The sequence below is a fragment of the Micropterus salmoides genome, unplaced genomic scaffold, assembly GCF_014851395.1.
Source record: "Micropterus salmoides isolate LMB-PRFRI ecotype aquatic unplaced genomic scaffold, ASM1485139v1 Ms_hic_scaffold_6, whole genome shotgun sequence".
Lineage (NCBI taxonomy): Eukaryota > Metazoa > Chordata > Actinopteri > Centrarchiformes > Centrarchidae > Micropterus > Micropterus salmoides.
This window is the reverse complement of record NW_024044348.1, coordinates 8,772,413-8,794,615: the sequence shown is the minus strand read 5'-3', so window position 1 is coordinate 8,794,615 and position 22,203 is coordinate 8,772,413. Positions and strand designations below refer to the sequence as shown.

Genomic DNA, 22,203 nt, shown 5'->3' with positions numbered 1-22,203 from the left:
AAAAGACTAGAAAGGCGCTATACGGAGTATTTAAGTACGGAGCATTTACATTGTTGTACTTGGGGGTCCAGCTTGGTTATGATCAATCGTAGGTCAGTCGCCCTTATGTTGAGTGAGGGCTGTGCTGTAAGGGCTTGTTGTTATTGGGGCTTGGGACCCAATAAGTGTGGGGATGATGATGACCTGTCGTCCTGGCTCCCGTGGGGATAGCAGTTGCTATTTGCGAATGTTAGAACACTGAGCTAGGAGTTGTTTCTTTGTCAGTGTTTATGATGGAAGGGTTTCGAAGCATATTTTCTGCTTGTTCCAGTAGCCCATTTGTCATCAGTTTGCCCTGGTTCCCTAGCACCTGAGGACCTTGTTGACCCGGGCGATTTCACTCATCTGAGGTAGGCTGGTATATCTGGATACTCCCCCCGGCCCTGACCGGGAATCGAACCCACAATCACTTGTACCAAAGTCAGTGGCATTAACCACTGAGCTATCCAGGAGCTAATGTTGTTTTTTTGCTTAAATCTTGAATTTTTTTTGTGAACTACTGGATAATTTTAAATTCTCATGCCTCTAAAAAATCTTAAAATAAATTAATCTGGGAATGTTCTTCTAACACTTCACAATTTGTAGACCAATGCAAGGGTGGTAGATGGTCATTGCTTTGTTTTAAGGGGTCAGAAGCTATCCAAGCATAGAGTCCAATGATGATGAGGTTGGGTTCTCATTTTTTCTTTTTTTACCTTATCACACCATCACACATGGAATTTGAGTGATGCATGCACCACATTGTCAGTAAAAGACAAATATAGATGATTGTGTACTGCCATAACATTTACTGCACTTTAATATACCCTTGCCACCTTACTAGACCTTTTTCATATACAATAAACACTGTGACTCTCGGTGGATGTCAAGTCCATCATCGCTCTTGCGTAACAAGTCGGGGCTGCTGTCTTTGATATGTGAGTGCAATCGATCAGGCTCTACATCACCTGTCTGTTAAGTGCAAAAAGTGACATTGCATGCCATCACCCATCTCACCCCATATCACTTAAACCTTAATTTTTGCCAGAACATTTTTGCTCTTAAGGCATGTCAGTGACCATTTGTGTGAAATTAGCTTTGATGTCATGATGGCATTGAGAGCCTCTTTGCAGTGGCCATTGAGTTGTTATATATACTGGTGGAGGAGCGAGGGAGCCATTTATTCTTCAAGGCAATAATGTTATGCAGCTTATTGTGGTATAGTATTTTTCATATGCCAAAAATTGCTGGCATTTGCTGACAAAATATTAAGAAAACTCACAGACTGAAGCCAACATTGGATTTAATGTCTTATGCATACAGTACACACTACCTTAGGAATATGCGATTTCTTTTTTCATTTTATCTGTGCTGCTGTGCTTTACTTTTTTACTGTTTGAAGCACTTTAAATAACAGTAAAACTGATTTTACTGTATACATCTGTTTTTAAAATTACCCATTACATCTTTTAAATGTGTGCCTTTTATCACTTTCTGAGATCATGAAAGAGTAACTTTTTTGCATCAATCAGTGATAATTCTAATAAAATAGAAAAAGAACTGCTTACCTTGCTAGACTATAATATTAAGCCTTTTATTAAGTTTAGTGGTTTCCTCTGATTTGTCTTTATCCTGTTCATATACACATAATGATGTGGTTTCTATTTTCTGCCTACTTCAGTTTCTTGTCACTTTTTTTTCCAGTAAGAGTATCACAGAGAGATCCAGTAAATGCCCCGATGCTGCCATTTAGCTAGTGAAATTACATCAGGAAGACATGAAAGGAAGAAGACAATGACGGGAAGCCATTTTAGACTAAAAAACATCAGTTCCAGCAGCAAGGAGCTGAGTGTGTGCAAATCTGTCCATTACAATGCTCTTTGAGAACCTGATGAATCCCAGCAGTATCCAAGTCGGTCTGTAAATCATTCTCCCTCAATATACTTATAATAAGCCCTGAAAGCAAATCACTGATAAGGACTACACAGTAAATTGCGGCCGTAAAGCTGATGTACAACATAAAAACACATTTTAAAAACTAATGCTGGTGTAAACAAAGTATACGTTTAGCTGTACAGATGTTAATTTCTGCTCTATGAGGCCACACAGTCACAATTCTGGCATTCTATTGGAACAACAACACATATATACATAAGTTTAAGCGTACCAGTTTATTAGACAAAATTAATGAATGCAGCCTAATACAACACCCCTGCAACACACCCTACCTTCAAGAAGGTTATGTTATTCTGAGAGATTTTTTAAATATTTAGTCAGTCTTTAAAGGTAAAAATGGGGTGGACAAATTATTCACACCTCTCTTCTCAAAAGAGGAAATTATACTTTTTCTTTGAGGTGGTGCAAGGAGTGCACTGTATTTTGAATTGGAACATGACAGGGAACATAAATCATACAGTCTACAAGATACTGTTGAAACAGTATTGTTTATTTTGCTTTGAAACATTATATAATATTTTGATTTGACTTATAAATTATGCAAATGACAAATTATTGTTATATTATGGAAAATGTAAACTCAGTAAGTCAGCTCATGGTATCAAGTTCCAGTTACATCTACCACCAGAAGAACATGTTTTGGGTTGTAGTAAAGTAGTTGATGGTGGTGTTTAATCATATATAATGTCATTATGTGACTCTCTTTCTAAGATACATTGGAGCGAGCACACTGTAAGACTGAGGAGAGTGGTAGTAAAATGAAAATGCTTAAAAACTTTTGACCTTTGGGTTTCTACATACATGAAATAGATGCAGGGAAGTCTCATGATTCCCTACATGTAGCCACAACCTAAATGTCAGACTGTCACAGATGTCAGATAAGTTCCCAGACTTCTTCTGACCACAAATGACCCCTTTTGTATGTGATTATAAAGGCCCTCAAACCTAGAGAGGACCTCAAAATGTCAACAATGAAGTACTCGTATGATAGAGGAGCAATGGGCCTGTAAAAGGTGCTTTCCATTTGTACTCCTGCCTGCAGAGCCTACTTCACTTGGTACGCAAAAGCTATTCTACTAAAAAGCTACTGTTTTTGTTTTTCTCTTCAATTACAGTTCTGTTAACTCTAATTCAGGTAAAACAGCAGCACTATTTGCCAGAACTTTTTTTGGCAAGATTAGTGTGTACATCGAAGATTGGCTTGAAATGAGTGTGACAAACATTAGAGCAAAGATCATTTTCATGCCTCCTTGTCAGTGTATCGGTAATCATGATGTTGTATAAGAGTAAACAAATCCCTACATGTTCATTAAAAAGTCAAATCATGGACTCATGCACATTGGTTCACTAAATGAGTAAATGACCCACATTTACTCATTTAGTGAACCAATGTGCCTCACAGTATTGCCAACATGTTCAACCCCCTACTGTGAAAATCACTTGATTGATTATGGAAGTGTCTCTACATTTCCTGTTGATTACCTCGTACAGAGTTAAGCATGCAAGAACAAATCAAAAACATAGCATTCACAGACATTCATTAAAATGTAACTACTACCTGAGACATAACTTTTTTAATGAATAATAAACAATGTTTCAAGGCTTATCTACGTTTCTTAAGTGGACTTCTACAATGACACCCAGTGATGCAATGATATGGGACTACAATCATGTAAATTCACAAGAGAAGAGACTGTGATTATGATGGCTCAGCTACATAGTAATAAATAGTTGTAGTAGTAAATAATAGCCGCACGCAGCTTCATCTTATCCTTTCCTTTTCTTATCTTTTTACTGTGACATTTACATACATGTCTGATAAATCCACAGGAACCTGAATTATGGCAGGTACTTCTCTAAACAGTTTGATCACAGTAAATTGGTGTCATTATGTCATTGTTCGGTCCTTAATTTGAAGCACTTGATCATGTTACCAAAGCAGAGTTTAGTCAAAATTGGTCCCAAATTAATTTGAACATCTGGCAAAAATCAGTCTTCTCATTGCAGCAGTGATAAACATGGCATTGCAATTTTCTCTCTCCATCATCATTTCACATGATCTTGTGATGTAATTACATGGCGTTACCTGCAGTTTACAACACAAACAAAAAAGGACATCTAGAGTACCGTGACCAGGGCATTAAGAGCCTTTATAACCTATTTTATATTTCAATTATAAACAGAAAATCTTAATAATTGCCATGCATATTTGTGTAATACATAAGATGTCATGTGTTCCATGTGTTGTTACATAGCTACATTCAAATTATAGCACCAAAACTTCTATAAAAGGCACCTGTTGCAGATGCAGCTATGTTGGATTTAATGGGCCTTTGCTGTTTTGATGTTTTTTGTTGGTGTATTTTATTTATTTTTATTTTCCTACAGATAACAAGCCAAACAGTAGATAATATGGTGTCACATATTTTCAGTACAGCTACAATAGTATTTGCCAGCAGAACCCCAAATGTCAAAGGCATCAGCAGTAAATGTCAGATTTTGGTGTCAGCCACTCAGAATCAAAGAGGAAAAACTTCTTTTTAGAATAACTATTTGCACTGACGGCAATCATGCAGATAGAAATCCAGTGCAGAAGAAGAGAGACCGACACAAGCCACGACAGTCATGATCACAATTATGATCAAAGACACACTCCAGTGTTTACAAAGTACTGGGTAAAATAGATATATTCATGCCAGCGTATGTCCACCTTTGATTAAAAGCAACAAGCTCTCTCCCCAGTCTCTGGAGATTGTCAGAAGGCATTTGGCAAACACAGAAAATCATTAAATGATATGGAAGCAGACAAGGCAGGAGAAGTGGGTTCCTGATCAGTAAATTAGAGCAAATTCTTCCTTTATGGTTACATATACATCTCACGAAGGCATAAAGAGTTTAATGATGTTGAATGCAGGATCGTTGTCGTTTTTAGTGTAATGAGCTCCAAACCAGCCTTAAGTGAAACTTTGGTGACTCACCTCTTGCTGTAAATCCTTGATGATTTTGGTTTTTTTCTCCATCTCCACTTTAAGAAATTTGATCTGAAGACAGAACAAAGAAAGATGATTGTACTGAATGCTGTGCTCTTTCCATTGAGTGAACATATTTAATGAATGAGCAATAGATGTTGAGTTTGCCCATTTAAGCAGCATACGTGAAATTAAGTGCATTGAAGAAGGCAATTATAGCAAATAACAGAAAGCTATGTCAGTCTCTGATTTACTATCCCCCAGTATTATAAAGTGCAAAACATTCTATTTTTTGTTATTATCAACAATTATTAAAATACCAAAACCAACAATGCCTTAGTCCATGTTGCAATACTGTCCCGACTTCCCCAGCATCTGTGGCACTTACCCCAAGCCCATTTATTACTACTGAAGACAAAAAATCTTAAAAAACGAGTGGGCACTGTAGTTTCTAGCAAATATTACTCAAACAGGGGTAAACTGTGTATTTTTAAGGGCTCATTTCATCCACTGATTAATACACATTAGGTGGTGTCTTAGCTATTTACAGAAGCAGGATGGTGTATGAGGGATTGGCTCAAAATAAACTACAGTGCTTGTTTTCATCATAATGAAGGAACATGTCACCCACTGTAACAGTGTGGCTCAATGTTGTGTTTGGACAACAATGAATCTGGTCAGGGCTCCAGACTGCGACCAAATGCTCACAATTTGCAATTTTGGTGACAGTGCGGGTACTTTTTACAACTACCTGTACATGTGTGCGACTTGAAAATAACTAATAACTTTTTTTTCATGTTGAAAACATGGTTGAAAAACGAGGGAGGAGCAAGTCTTCACTGTAAGACTTCCCGGCGGGCTGAGGGCCATTTTGGTCTGCAATTAATTGTCAACTTAAGGCCCATTTATACTCCTGCGTAGGGTCTACGTGCGTACCTACGCCATAGGCTACGCATGTAGCCATGCATTTATACTTGTGCGTAGGTGTGTCCGTCATTCTGCAATTACACCCCCAAACGCTAGTTGGCAGTAGCGCTACATCGTCCACTGTGTTTCCAGTTTAACGCTCCGCTAACATAAATGGGGGTATAACTGTATACGTGCGGCTGGTGTAGCCTTTTCAAATGTTACCAACCGAATGGATCACATTCTGATAGCGAAATGAGTCATTTCGCTCGGGTTGCGACGGTCAAATATATTGATTCACTGTGTTACAGCTGCCGTTTTGGCCGCTAGTAAATGTTACTTCAAAGCACGGGGTACTTCTGGTCGGCTCGGAGGCATTGCGAGGCTACCCAGCCGACCAATCACAGAGCTTACGGTCTGCGTCAACTCGACGTGTTACATTTTTGAGGAGGTGCACATCAGGCAACGGTGTAGCCTCTGCGTAGCCTCTGCATAGCCCCGTAGCCTACGCCGTCACCTTGTCGATTTGACACATAAGTATAAATAGCACTTTAGTCAGTGGCAGCGATAATACAGCAAGCTTTTTTAATTTTTATTATATAGCAAGAAGGAGAATCCATGGATCCATCGTGTTCGTGTCTCTCCCTCTCTGTTTCTCTGCCAAATAAATGTTGGCCACTGTTAATAAGTCGGTGTTATGTTTTAGCATCTGTGTGGCCTTCTCAGAAGGGAAGTGACGCTCTGCTTGCGTACTTGTTTGGATCTGTGGGGTCTCACAGTGCTCCCCATTAAAAATATATCTTCTAGAAATTATTGAAAGATAGATGTTTATTTTTCTGCTTCTTTCTGGACACCAGTGAGTGACCATAGTAATTAATTGTAGCCTATAGGAGTGTTTTTTGGACTTTTGCATTATAGGCCTACTTACTTTCATTGTTGTAGCTTATATTCAAGTTCAGTGAACGTGTGTGTGACACTATTGATATGATTGATGCTTGAATGCAAATATAATCATTTGAAGATTGAGGAGGGCGTCCACATGAAAAGAGAAGGAAGACATGGCTGGTAGTATTGTCTTCAAACAGAGTTGCTAAACACCTCAGCGCACTGAAGGAAGCCATCTGACTGTGTGAGGAGCAGCTCGTTGATGTGTGCATTCAGAGAAGGCCTAGAGCTCTCCTTCTGACTGGTCCACCAATAGGAGAGAAGTTCACCCCTTGAGACACAGCCCCTCCTCATTTGCATAATGAGGCAGAAATGCATACAGAAATATAAAAAGGACAGGCAGAAATAAATACCATGGGTGAAAATAAATAGCGTATAAAATGCAACGCAAGAATAGAAAAGATTATAACGGACAATAAATAAATAAGGTAATTAAAATAGATATATACATTTATGTGTCCTTGTATAATTTAATTACTACCTACATTTATTTATTTACTTTATTTTTTTGTGTATTTAATCGGATGCTTATTTATTTATTGAGCATTTATTTATTTCTGTATTTATTTCTGAATGTGTCAGGATCGGTCCTCCATAGCAGGCACATAAGGGGAAAAAAAGACATGCTCTTTTCTTTCTTTCAGTGTTTTGCTTGTGTGTTTGGCTGCTAGCAAAACCATACAAATAGTCATTTTTGCCACAATCTGGTTACAAAAAGTATAGAATGAAGTACTGGTTTGACTGGAGATGTTTCTACTCGATACTGCGCTGTTACGATGGTATCGCTACTCGATACCATAAAGGTATCGAGTAGCGATACCATCTCTAGTCTGGAGCCCTGTTTGTGGTATGGACTTTACATCTGGCTTTTGATACGTTTTGTTAATTGTATCAGTTCATTGTTACATGGGATTTGTTGACAATAAGAAAAATAGAATATTACCAGACTTATCCTTTAACTAATATTACTAATCTTGATTTATTATTTATATTTCCACAAGGAAATGTTGTACAGAAGCAAATAAAATATTTCCCCTTTTTTGTGGTCAAATTCAAAGTCACATTTTATTTTACTTTCTAGCGAGGCACTCTGGAGGGCTGTGAACTAGACCACACCAGTTGACTCACATCCCCAAGCAGGGTGTGATAACATCAAAGGTCATGTTCAGTCACTGTCACTGCCCCCGAGAATAGTATATATATATTTAACAGAAGGAAAAAAAATATCCTAGTGCAGCATTTAGTTTTATAATTATGTCAGCAGGTATGTATACTGAATTCTTGTTATTATGCCAGTGCAAGTAGCAAAAACTTTAATTTCAACCAGTATGAGCTGTGTTGGTAAGTTTACATTTGGGAAATATATTGAGGCTCCTATCATAAATGAAGACTGTTTTTTCTAAAGTTACAGTGGCTCCGAACCCCCCCCCCCCCCCACGCTGTAATGAAACACAGTTTTTCATTTTTCAGCTGGCCACCCATCAAGCCTTAAAGACTTTTTAACGCTGATGAAAACCTCTGTCAAATATTATATTTCTCTCGTGTCTTACAAAGTAGGTTTAGCATAACAAGTGTCCAGAAATGTTCTATCTGAAACTCTCCGATTGTATTACATATGATACAGATACACTGAGGCATTTCTTCCTGCAGTGAGCGGCTGCCTATTTTCCACAATGTGCCTGATTTAATAGCCCATATGCTTATCATGTCAGAGTGATATCTTTGTTTATCAGAATCCTTTTATCGGTAGCTCAGCATGTCTTGCTGGTGCAGGCCTGTGGCTTGTGTTTAGCAGCCAGGCAGAGGTTCAAACACCAACTGCAGAAGACAAACTGCTGCCATGGGCTATCGTATATTTAAAAGAATTCTGATAGAAAGAAGAATTCTGTGTGTGTGGGAAAGATAGACAGGTCATGTTTTCATCTTTCTGTTGGTTTTTCATTCTGAAAAGGCAGTTTTTAAGCATTGTGTGTCCTTGAGAGAGGTCATCAAGATAGTCCGGAGGACAAAGAGGTAAAGATTCATGGGGCTGGTGACCTCATACCAGGTATACAACCTGGGGAACTGTAAACTAAGCCTCGTCAGTTGACTCACATCCCCAAGCACAGCATGATAACATCAAGGTTCATGTTTGGACTTTTAGTCACCTCTACATCCCCAGGCAACACAATAACATCTTCTATAGATTATTAGTTCAGTGTGCTGAATGCAACTATTGTTTTAATGTATTTTTAAGCTACAAAATCAGCTAGCTCTAGCTCTCTATGGGTTTTGAAATGTAAATAAATAAAGCACATAGGTGTTGGACTAATGCAGTTGGACTATTGAACTGGACTAAATAAAATATGCATGCAGAGATAATTTTAATTTTGCTTAAAATATGAATCATGTGATGGAACGATCATCAGTCGTATAAATGATTTTAATAATTCCATTTATCATATAAAGTGGTCATATTATGCTCATTTTCAGGTTCAAAATCTTATTTAGGGGTTGTACCAGAATTGGTGTACATGGTTTCATTTTCAAAAAACACCATATTTTTTGTCATATTGCACATTGCTGCAGCTTCTCTTTTCAACCTGTGTGTTGAATGCTTCATATATAAGATCTTTGTTGGGAGTTGCACATGCGCAGTTCCTAGTTAAGGACTACTAGCCAATCAAAAGCAGAGTAGGACGGGTTGTGAGAAGGCGGTAAACACGGCTTCGGTTCAGCTGTATATCCCCTTACCAGCTTAGCAACATGGACTGGAGCATGAGTTTCTGAGTGATGAGTTATTAATCTGTAACAATTGTATCTTTCATCCATGAAGTTATAACTGAGCACTGTCTTAACATCACACTAACAACTTTATGTCCATTGACTGTAAGGAGGGTAGCTAATGTTTTGAAGGGAGAGGAGAGGCAGCAGGAGGATGTCTTTTCATTTTTTGCTGCAGCTCAGTGTGCTTTTCCACTGGTCGGACTAGCCGCTAGGCGAGCGTATTTTGCTGTGTCGTCACAGGGATCAACGGGAAAAGGCTGGACTACAAACAAGCTGTTTTCAATTTCTAATGGAAATCCTAAACCAAATATTGGACAAATAAAAATTTTGATCTAGTGGTGCTAGATGAAAAGACAATTAATCCTGAGAAGGAATGCATGTCTAAATTTCACACCAATAGATATTTCAGTATGGATCAAAGTGGTGGACCACTGGTTTCAGCTGTGTTTTTCATATCTTTTCTACATCATTGGAATTTGATTATCTTTGGGGTTTTGACTGTTAATAATAAAGACATAAAGATAATAGTAATAATACCTGTAAATTAAGAAATGATAATAATGAAAAGAAATGTGAGGTGTAACCCTAGGATTATGTTGCACATGCAGTATCCATTTTTTATGCATGATTAAACTAATAAGTTAGAGAGCCACCTGGCTTGGAATACAATTCAATATTTATTACAGATTCTGATTCTGAAAAACTCCCTTACACAGAAAGCTGCCAGAGATAGAAATTAGCTGAAAGCTGAAATCCCCTATCAGCATATTTAATCACTTTCAACAACATTTAACTCTTTATAATTTCTTCTGTTTTGTGTATGCTTTTTGTGATCCCAAGCTGCAAGGAAATATCAGCCTTTTTGCAAGCATGGTGCTTCTTAATGTTGGATAGTGGAAGCCTTATTTGCCCAAAATTTATGTGGACACAAGGATTCTAAACCAGATACAACATTTCATTATTCTGTTGAACGTGTGTGGCATTTGCATGCCGCAGAGGCGTTCGTTTTAATCTTGAATCTCGACGGGGGCGATAAACACCATTTAACAGAACATAAATGTCATACTCAAACCATATAACCAATATTTGCCAAATATGGCAAGAATGTCACTTGAAATGTTACTATACTACTGTTTATCTCACAGAGTGCAGATGATTTAATGTTGATCGTAATGTCACGGTTCACATTAAACCTCGTGACTGTGCATAAGAAGCCAGGACTATTACAGGACATGCTTTTCATTAGGCTATATTGAAAATCTCAGAGGTATCCCAGGCCTACTGTAGCTGTCAATGCAGTCAGACAGGCTTCATGCTGATTTGTTGATAAGGGGTTTGGTTGCAGAACAAGAGGTGGTCTCGCTTAATAGTACGAGGATGCAAATGTGGGACAATTCAGTATGATATAGCACATGCATAAACACAGCTTTCAGTAACTCAAAACCTGTCTGGACTAGCTAGAATGAATTTTAAATTGAGTTTGTGTTTGTTTTCCAGCATACTTGGGTTGGGGCTCAGACAGCAGTTTGGGGTAAAAGGCTAGTGCAGTTCAGTTTATTCAGTAGACATAGAAAACATTACTTGTGTCTTAAATGTCTGATATTGTTCGGTAACTTAATCTGCTTGAATTAGTGTATATAGTACCAACGAAAAGGGGCCAGTCTAGCTAGCTTATTTTGAGCTAATTAGAGATAAAAGTGCCTTTTAATTAGAGGAAGACCATATACTGTATGTTAAAAAATAGTAACTAATGAATAATTTTGTGAATTTTGAATCATATTAACTGAGTGAGCAAAGGGAACATGTTCTGTTGACATTGAATACCTATTCCTATTTTCTTCATAATACTGTCAATATGCTGTGACCATGAAAATGCTGGTCAAGCATTCTTAGTAGTAATTTAATTTGTTCCAGTGCAAAGCCTTGTATAGAGACACACAGCTTTTCACTCATCTTAATATTTTCCATTAATTTAAATGGAATTAATTTCCATTGAGTTAAATGGTAAAAGGCTACATTCAAACTCACAGTGTTTCTTTTGAACTAGTCATACACATTACCTTGGTTAGGTCCTTACAATTATGAGCAGAGTGTCATCTGCATACATAATTTTTTAAGATTTGTAAGTAAAACAAAAGCTTTACTTTTACAAACCATTATATTTGAAATGACTGGAACTGAAATCATTAGTTGATTCATTGATTTGTTGTTCAAAAGAAAACTGACCATTAACTCTTTCGATAATCAAATGATCCTTTCTCATTGGTCATATTAGTCATCAAGTAAAATTCCCAAACATTCACTTGTTCCAGTCCCTTCAATGTAACAGTTTGCTGCTTTTCATTATCTTATAGTAAACGTAATATATTTGTTTTTGGACTGTCAAACAAAATAAGCTATTTTAATATATTGGGCTTCATCATTTCATCATTTCCCTTGGTTTCTGGGAAATGGATTTTAGCACTATTTTCTGAGATTATATAGAGCAAGTGATTAATTGAAATGAATTTGCCAGTCTGTTGGGCAGGATAGATGTTAAGGTAGATACTGTAGATAGAGAGATGGAATGATGGATGGTTAGATAAGCACACATTCTTAGGTTATAATGCCTTTGTCCAATCTAATTAAATTTTTGCTGGGGGGGAGGGGCGGAAAGCTTTCTCTCGCTATTTCTGAGAGTTTCTCTTAAGTGATGAGGCAAGGAGGGGAGAGAGGAATGAGCGTGGATCACTGAGGGACCTATATGACAGGTGACAGGGCTGGTTAGAGGAGCACAGATGCTGATGGTCAGGTCAGCTCTGTCTTACCGTGGCCTGCTGCTTCTCTGCTCTCTCATTTGCCTCATCCAGCTGCTTCTGCAAGGCTGTCTGGAGGGACTTCATCTCCTCTCTGTCAAGTGAGAGCGAAGTGAGAAACACTCTGTTAGCACATCCTCCTCACACTCTGAGGCCTCCACTGCTCTGCCGCACAATAGCTTTCTTATATAAAGCCTACCACTATTGAGAGCCATTAAAGCAATTTTCACTCTATTGTTAACTTATGTTGAAAAAAAAAACAGTTTACCTGTGTTGTAATCTGTTATTTTGAATCAAATCAAGTTCAAGCCGTTTTTGAGCAAACACTGTGAGAACATACTTAAATGTACTTAGGAGTAAAAGTTGATTTAATCACTAAATATGCAAAGCAGTTTGTAAACAAATATGTTGAATAAATGTCAAGTTTCACAAATTCAAGAATCAAGAAGCACGTGACAGTCTTTTCAAGATAACATTTTGGCTTTACCTTTCCATTTTATGAACAATGCCATAATATAAACATCACTGACTATACAATTAGGGGGTATATGAGTAGGTATGTGTTGCATATTTGTAGCTAAACTGTCAGCAAAACTTGATTTTTGAAACTTGAAATTGATTGATTTTTGTCGATTGTATTTTCTTCTATAATGTATTCTCCTTCAAGCTCAAAATTAACTTCACAGTTAATTAATAAATCTTTTATGTTTCCCTGTTTAAATTTAAAGGTTTAGCTACAGCTATTTTCTCTTGAGATGTACTGCTGGTTATCCCTAAGATAATGCACAGTTTAACAAAAACACACAAAGACAAATATCATAAAAGGAAAAGGTCTCTAGATTCTAGACCAATAAGGAGATGTACAGTATAAAGACAACAATGTGTAGTATTCATTATGCTTCATGTAGTATCCTGTGAGCATTTGAAATGCTCCACACTGATTTTATACATGCTGTATGAAGACTGGTGCTACATTCAATATGCATTTAACATGAATGTAAATGCTTGAGAATGCAATGGGTATTTCAGTACTGTTTGATGCTCCTGTGCACAGATAACAGCAATGAACACTGAATTATGAATCAAATTAAAAAGTGATGAGGGTCAGTAGTTTCAAAGAAATTAAGGCAGCCTAGTTAAATTAGAGGTAACAGTCAAATTACTGTTTCCAAGCATTGCTGTAAGTTTAAAGGTATATGACGTGGTTGTAGTCGGCCTGTGGTGTAGTCAAGCAGCAGTATTTGTGAAATACAGCAATACCCAGTGTTTGTATGGAAAGTACCTCTCTGCTGAACAGCCATATATTTAACATGCCAGTGGTCTTGTCTCTTGCCATAAGTTCAGTCTAGCAAACATTTTTCTTGACAGCGACCATCGAACCACCACTTCTTTGGCATTTCATTTATATTCCCATCTCTTGCATCCAAGACTAGAAACGTGTTGTACAAGATCAAAACTACCCAAACTGACCGAAAAGGGCACAGAAAATGTGCAATTGACATACTTTACATACTTTACATACATAGTACAAGTGAGTAATAAATAAAATAAATAGATAAATAAATAGGTTGACAGCAAGTTAAATTACATCTGAATTTATTGTTACTATTTTGAGACCTTAAAATATTAGATTTTTGCTGTGTGTACCTGGTCTATGGGTAAACATTTTTTTGTTGCATTACAGTTTGTAGCAAAATTATTTTCAGAAAGCAATCAAATTGCTGTTAAGAGTTGTCAAAAATAAATGACTTGCAATGAATCACCTGTCTGCATCCACCATGATGGAGTCAGCTAGTAATCACACTTGGCAGACATGGAACTCCAAAGGTGGATTAATAACACTTTGAAAAAATTACAGCTCACAAATGCTAGCTAGGCAACACTAAGCTGCCGCTCTATGGTTTTTAGTTTGATGACATGTGAGAGCTGCCATGGACTAGTGATAGACTATTGATTGGTTATCAAGATACTACACACAGGAGGGCTGGACTTCCATCTGGCTGACATTTCAGAGAGCATGAAGGCCACAAATGACTCCTAATCATTAAAAGTCTCATTACACACAACATTAATCAGATCGTCCTAACTGGTAAAGCACTTTAGGTAAACACTTTTCCAGCTCGCTTGCAAAAAGATAAAGCATTAAATCTCCATTAAATCAATGCTTGATGTGCTTTTTCACAAAAGGCGCATTTTTTTCAAATATACAAAAATGTTTTATGATTGGATTGTGTCTTACCCACCTGCTTCTGAGTATGCTGCTATGTATAAGCAAACTGGGCGACGTCTTAGCATTAATAATAGTGAATGAGTCATTATTAATGAGGACCCTGAAAGCATATTTTCTTAATCAGCATCTTGCTATAAGTAATGTAATCCAATATGAACACACAATGTCCTGTCAAAGGTAGAAGGTAAACAGTTTTGGTGTGAGACATTTGAGATGAGATGAGATTTCTGTTTTTCTTTCCTTCTCTTTGCTCTTCTCACTGGTTTGAAGTGGGGAGGACTCCATTAGATAAAGGAATAAAAATGTGATGACGGTTGTGTTGGGTTGTAAGTTTGTTTTGCCAGACTACTGTCAATCAATTATAATCAGACCACACCCACACAGCCCGGAGGAAGCAGATTAGCTGAGTTTTTGAGTGTTGGACTTTTAATAAATAATACCTAAAGATGTGTTTATATTTATTACTTTTTACTTTGATTGCTGTTTATTTACCATTAGATTCTCAAATGTTACAGAGTTGCAAAATGGGAGGAGATGCTTGTGCCAGAAGTGTTTTTCCATATTCTGTACTCCCATTTCACTTTTTTCATATTGTCATTGTTACTTAACATAGAAACATAAGAATCTCCTGGATAATGTAACGATCCTATGGGTTGATGTTATTCCATTTAACGTCATCATGAGAAATCATGTCCATTGGTCCATTATTTTGGCATTGCGGACGGTATTACTTTGGCATTGCAGACTACAACACTCATAAGCTTTGGCCTCTGTTGCTATGGAATAGAAGCCAGTCAGAAGCATGAATGACAGCAGTAGCAAATTCAAAGTAAATATATCAATAACTCACAGCATCATAGTTACTGAATTCATACAAAACTAACCCAGAATCCAGAAGTTAAGTGATTTAAGCTGCAGACTGTATTGTCAGTCTCATCAACACCGTAAGCTTCCACCATCTGTTAACGGTAACAAGTTTCATGTCCATCCATCCAAGCTGTAGAGGAGCTCCATTTCTGAGTCATTTAACATTATCTTTGGGAGAGATGACTGGGGCTTTGCCTTTATGATCCAGGGGTGCCGGAATAGATTTCACAGCTATAACATGTATTAATTTTAATGTACTGCTTGCATAAGACTTGACTGATGGTGAAGGTGATGGTGGTGATGTTCACAAAACATCAAGTCCTTTAGAATTCCTACCCTATATTTTGAAGACATTTCAGAGCAGCATGATACCGTTGTACAACACTGTTACACAATACTGTTGCAAGATACTCATGTCTAAGTCATTCATGATGCCTTTACCTCTGTTTGTGGCTGAGCTCCAGAATCCTCTGCACATCCTTCTTGGCCACTGAGTCATCATTTTTCAGTGACTAAAAGAGAACAGAACATACTCTGTCACGTAAGATGCAAAACTGTGTCTTTCCTGAAAAACCAAACTCCAAAAATAAGTATTATTTCAAAGCACAGGCAAACAGACCGGGGAAAGCAAACATATTGCATACTGTTGAACTGTACAGTAAATGTTTCAAAATGTACCCAGATTTTCAAGGTTGCATGATCCTTCAAGCAAGAGTCAAAAGCTTCATTGTTGAATGACTGAATGAAAATCACCAGAAACATAAAATAATCAAGGTGAATATTGTAAAATGATGCAGCAGATGTTAAATGCTGTTGATGTCCCAAAAGCTTATATAGCCTATAACAATCTTCTGATCTGTCTTCTTAAACATCCTAATGAGGTCACATGCAGGCACACAGATTGGGTTGTACTGGCGCCTAAGCACATGCCTGATGGGCAATTATGGATTAGTCAGGTCTCTGATTGCCCTACAAGCCCTCCAAGATATTTTATATTTGTTATGAGCTGAACAGAAATATCCAGACTTCAAAGAAAATGTGGACTCAAAGGGAAGCTAGCTTTTCTTTAAATTGCGCTTGAAGGAGATATCTGTGGCAATTAACACCACATTTACATAAATCCTGTTTCCTCCTGTCACAAAGGAGGTACTTCTCCTCCTTCTTAGTCCCTGACTTCACTTCATGTACATTTATGTTAAAGAGAAAGATTAGTGAAAGGAGCCAAAAACAGCTGTTGACAATAGAGAATGTGTATTCACTTCAGGTAAGCTGATATGAAGTTAAAACTGCAGTTAGAAAAATTAGACCGCTTGGAATTGTTGAAATTACATCAGTTCATGCATTCTCTCTCTGGTGGCATCCCCTTGAATTCAATGATTTGTATCATTTGTCATACAGTCACATGTCAAATGGCCACTTTTCTACTCCCCTCTGCTTCATTGTCCACAAAAAATGATGACAAAAGCTCAGGCCACAAATTTTTACAAGCCTTCTTTTGTCATCTGAAAATAGGCTTACTGTCGCAAAAAAGTTAACAGTTTGGATGCTCTTCCAGTTGATGGCAGAAATCTTCTCTACACATCCTGGCCATTTTCCAAACAGACCATAGGTAGGTAGTGACAGAGAGCTGAGTTCCCATTCATTGCAGTGTTGAAATTTAAGACACTAATCAGCACACGGTGTATTATTTTTGTCCTTTTGAGTTTGTTTTGTATTAATTTTAGTAACATGATTTTAGAATTTTAATTTTAATTTAATTAAAAATTTTAATTAAGGGAACTTGAAGGAAGTTCAGTATGAAATATAAATATATTCATGAATCTTAAACCAATATGTGGTAAGTAACAAAGGTTGGTTTTGAGATACTGGAGAATTTTGTGTGACTTTATTTTCCATTCTACCCAAATTTCTTTGTGCCATAAATCAACTATTTAATTTCACACCAAACTTGGCCCAGTGTTATGCACTGTAAAATGAAGTGTAGTCACTTTTATGTCCTAAAGTGAATATTGTGACAATTTACAGATCCTATATTTTCATGTCAAAACTACATGGACAAAATATTCACTGGATCACATTTTTGACTGTGGTATTATTATTATTATTATTATTATTATTATTATTATTATTATTGTTGTTATTGTTATTATTATCCATCCATCCATCGTCAAATGCTTATCCTGCGTATAGGGTCGCGGGGCCGGAGCCAATCCCAGCTGAAAAATAATAAGTTGTATACAAATATCTACTGCATCAAATCCCCTTCAGAATGGGTCTACAGTCTTTTGTATGTGCAAATCCATGCAGGTTATGTGATTATGACATTGAATTTAAGCAGCTACTTTTAACTTATGTGCAAATGTCTCATGAGGTTATTTTTCAAATCTGAAGTACAAAGCCCATAGTTAGATGCAAGGCAAAATAACTCCTATTCTTGTACTAACTGCTTCATAAGATCCCACCCAGGAGCTGCTGCCAAGAATAAATTCCCCATCACACAAAAGCTTTATTATTAGGGTTGCTGACCTCCACCTATGGGCAACTCGTTAAAGCCATAAACACTTGCTCCATCAAATCTTTACCAGAAAATACTAAATGCTTCTCCCTGTTGACTTGATTCTCTTTTAAAAGTTGATGATTTTTATGTAGATGATGTTTCCCCCTGAAGAATATGTTTATTCCACACTATTCTAAATCTAACCAACCTCTGCCCTGCCCAGCATGCTGGCACAGGGCCCAGGGTGAAAATAGATGCCAACCTAGCTAGCCTGGAGTGAATAGACATCAAAGCCTGCCCTGGGGATGATGATAGCCAGACTACATGAGCTTTTTCCAGACACATGGGATATCTCTTGCAAACACACACAAATGCACTAAAAGTGTGCATATCACTTATTTGATTATTGATTTTCTGACAATTTTATTGGCCTGCGAAAGTTGCCTGAAGCCTAAAAACATCAACACCCTGCAAAGAGGAAAACATCATTCAGACTGCAGCTTTGGAAGCGCTGCACAGGAATGCAGGGCATCAGGCACCCAAGGTCTAAATGTCCATGTTTTGCCAGATTATTTTTGCATAACGCTAATGCTACCAAAAATACTAAATGATTAAAATATCTAAATGTATTATTGAGTTCTGTTAATTTCTTGTCATTGCCAAGAGCCATAATGAAGTTGACCTAAACTGACTGGTGGGAAGAGATGTGCAGTATCTGGCACTGAGATAATTGTGTTTTGTGAAATGCTCACAGAATTATAATATCTACAGTATAATAAGGTATATTACTTGCTAAAATGTCCAAGACCAGTATTTTGTGAAACCAATAGATACCTCCATTTGCAGAAGAGATTATAATCCTCATTATCATACACCTAATTTTTATTCATCCTTTATGCAAAATCACCTTTGCTGTAGGAGTTATATGCGTATATATTTTTGCTTCTTTGTTTTGAGGCCAAATTTAATTAGGGAAAAAATCTTTCAAACTTTCCAGCACACATTTGCATGTAAAGTGGGGTTTTGGGTTTACAAACCTATCTTTATATAATCATACCTTGCATTTTTGATTATACAAAGAAAAAAACCCCATCAGAAACCTGCATGGACATCCTGTGGGAGCTTTATATTCTGATTTGAAACCAGCCATTATATTCTTTTTGAATTATATGTACTATTCATTAATGAAGAATACAACTTTCTTTATTTTTGACTAGCTTTGTAAATAGAAATCAGAGAGTGAGTGGACCCATAATGGCGCTAATTATCCTTCATTCGCACAGTTAAATCATGTGTCAAAAGTCAAAGTTGGACCAAATGTTGGTCTGTAAACTGTGATGGATTCAAAATGGACAGTTTGGATTATAATTTTATAGGTAGCTTTTGTTTTGTCTTCCAATTAAATGTAACTGTTTCTCTTCAACTGTATGATCGTCTGATTACTTGGGTCGCTCCATTAGACCTATTTATGATGATGTTGCTATATTTCCAGAACTTCGCAATTACTTTAGTGAGAATATTTTTATGTCTGATATAACCGAGGGCTGGAGCTTAGAAAATAAAGCCCAAGTTGTATTAAACTATAGTTTTCCTTTAAGTGGAGTATTGATAATTACAGTTAAACTGGATTGAAAACTGGATGTAGCAGTGCTAAAATGTTTGTGAATTGATGGTCCTGTCAATCGTTCCCATTTTATCTTTATTTTCTCTCCTTCTCTATAGCTCTTTGTAACTGCTGTTTTATTTAATGCTAAAAAAACATTTGCTCACTTACTAATTGATCTGCTTTTTTCTATTCCTGCATTGTTTATTTAACAGCTGCATTTCCAGTAACATATCACATACATAACAATGGGTGGGCTCACCAAATTGAAAAACATTTGCACATTAATATTTAATAGTAGTGAGTTGTTATACAGCAGATTGATGGGTTTCCCAGTCATCAGATGGCTGAAAATAGAGGCTTGGAAATTACCTCCAATCCAGAATTCACGGCCAACTAAGCCTTCCAACGTTGCCGTATCTTACAAAAAGAAACAGTAAAATTCAAACCTGAAGGTTGCCTTTTATGCTGTCCAGCTCCTTTGATGTCTTGGAGAGCTGGTGCAGGATGCTGCTTCGTTCACTGAAGACTTCTTTTAGCTTCTTTTCCAGCCCATCGTAGCTTTGTCTGTTCAGAGAATGAGAGTGAGATTTCACTATTAAATGTCTGCCACTGGTGAGAGAAATCACTCTTTATTGGCCCTAAGGAGAAAGAGGTGTTTTAAACTGTTAAACTGGATTAAAAGCACCAGCGTTAAAGCTAAAGGGCAGTGCAATAGGGGAGAAAATAACATCTACTCAGCACAGTCCGTGGATGAATGAAAGAGAGAAACAAACTTCTATTCCTTTCAATCAACCAATTTAGTGAAGGCTCGTTTTACAGAGATAGGTCTTTTGACCAGAGGTATGCCTCTGCGTCTCTATTTAAATATTCATGTAGTCCATCCAATTATTAAGAGAAAAATTCTATAGGGCACATTTGCCAAATCCTGTTTTTCTCTGGACTCTATTGAATGGCACTGCAGAGGCGTTCTTGTCATTTATGACTGAGCTTCCAGAGAGGCAAATATTACTTCACAGCATGTTAGCATGAACTACAGCCATTATAAAGATTTTCTTTCAATGTTACATTAAGTATGACATTTTGTCCCGATTTTGTTCATTCAATATCTATTTTATGTGAAGCTCTCAGTAAATGGTCTTTTTTCATTGTGAAGAACTTTGAGCTGCATTTCTTGTATGAAAGGTCCAATACAAATAAAGATTATTACGCTGACATACTGTAACCCCCACTGAGTGAGTACTGAATAACTGGGCACAAAGAAGATCTGGACACAATGAACAGAGTTTAGGGAATCTGGTTTGTCATAAGTAAACAGACACAAAGCTCAGGAGTTTGCTAAAAGATGACCCAACACATTTGGCATTTGGTGGCTCCATAGTTAACAACTTGATTTCCTTTTTACCCCTTTAATCGGCATGATTAGCGACAAAAGAGTACAGAAGTAGCATATGTTCCCTTTCACTGCCTGACCCAAATCTGAAAAATGAAAATCTTTTTTACAGTAACAACTCTTCTGGGAGGCCTTTAAAACTGGGGGTATCTGAATATGGTTACCCTGCTAATAAAAGAGCATCAAGTCCCTGCATTTCCCCTGAAGTCAATACATTTAATTGCTTTGATGACCCCTTGATTCTTCTAATTGTAATTGTTTTAATAGCACAAAATACCCCATCCACCTTCTCTTCTACAGATAGCATGGGCACATAAAAAGAAATGCCTTATATAATATTAGTTATAGAACTGGAAACAACCTGTGTAAAGTGGAGAGTGTTTTTTATGTCAGGAAAGGGTGGGTTTATCAGGAGACAGGTCATTGAGTAAAATGGCCCTGCCTCACGCGGTGATCCTCACTTGCCTCACTTTACTTTGGCCATTGCTTTGCAAGTAGGCTAATGTGGAAAAAAACAAATTCAACAACAAAACTGTTGGCTGGGACAGGCAAAATAAACACCCAAACAGTTACAGAAAGTATAAATCAATTTCACACTTCAACAGGCAATAATAGAATTATATGTGAATTAATTTGATAATAATGTATTGAGGTTAATCATCTACATATGGGCTGCAGACTTTGATTCAACAAGCTGGAGTAGATTCAAGTTCAAAATTAAATTAAAATAAGGACAGTAAGATGGTTTATAACAAGATATTTTCAGAAACATCTATACATCCATGCTCTCTGCGGCTCCTCTAGTTGTAACAGGAATTAATAAAATATAAACACATGCTAACTCTTTAAGACAATGTTGACTTTTAAAAAATATTTATGCAAGGTTGGAATCTTTAGCTTTTACCAAGTGCTTTGAGTGGCTTAACATAGCCATGAAAATCTTTAATCCTGCTTCAGTTGCTGCAGGCAGATATTTTAAGCAAATGATTGCAAATGAAATATGTTGTCAGTGAAGAATTTGCTTAAACTTTCTGTAAAACCAACTTGCAACATGGCAGATATGTTAATTAAATAGGTTTTCTCATAAAAACTGAATTTTGGTGGCATTATATTTCTTTCAAAAAGTATTTGCTCTTGAATATTAGTAGTATGTACATATGATAAGGTTGATCAAAAGGTAAATTAAAATCTGGGTCATGGAAACGCCAGCACTTCTTGTTAAAAAGATATTTAGTTTTTTTCTCCAAAACAAAATTCA

The 22,203-nt window shown here is 36.9% G+C and overlaps 1 protein-coding gene across 1 annotated transcript in view; it reads right to left on the bottom strand.

Moving 5' to 3' along the window:
- Nucleotides 1–22,203, bottom strand: part of luzp2 (leucine zipper protein 2) — a 157,800-nt gene that overhangs the window by 55,190 nt on the left and 80,407 nt on the right. Inside the window, exons 2-5 of the mRNA XM_038702051.1 lie at nt 20,002–20,119; nt 15,894–15,964; nt 12,368–12,449; nt 4,953–5,015 (exon numbers count right to left, since the gene is read on the bottom strand). Coding sequence (XP_038557979.1) covers nt 4,953–5,015; nt 12,368–12,449; nt 15,894–15,964; nt 20,002–20,119 — 334 coding nt within the window. The remainder of the gene's footprint in view (nt 1–4,952; nt 5,016–12,367; nt 12,450–15,893; nt 15,965–20,001; nt 20,120–22,203) is intronic.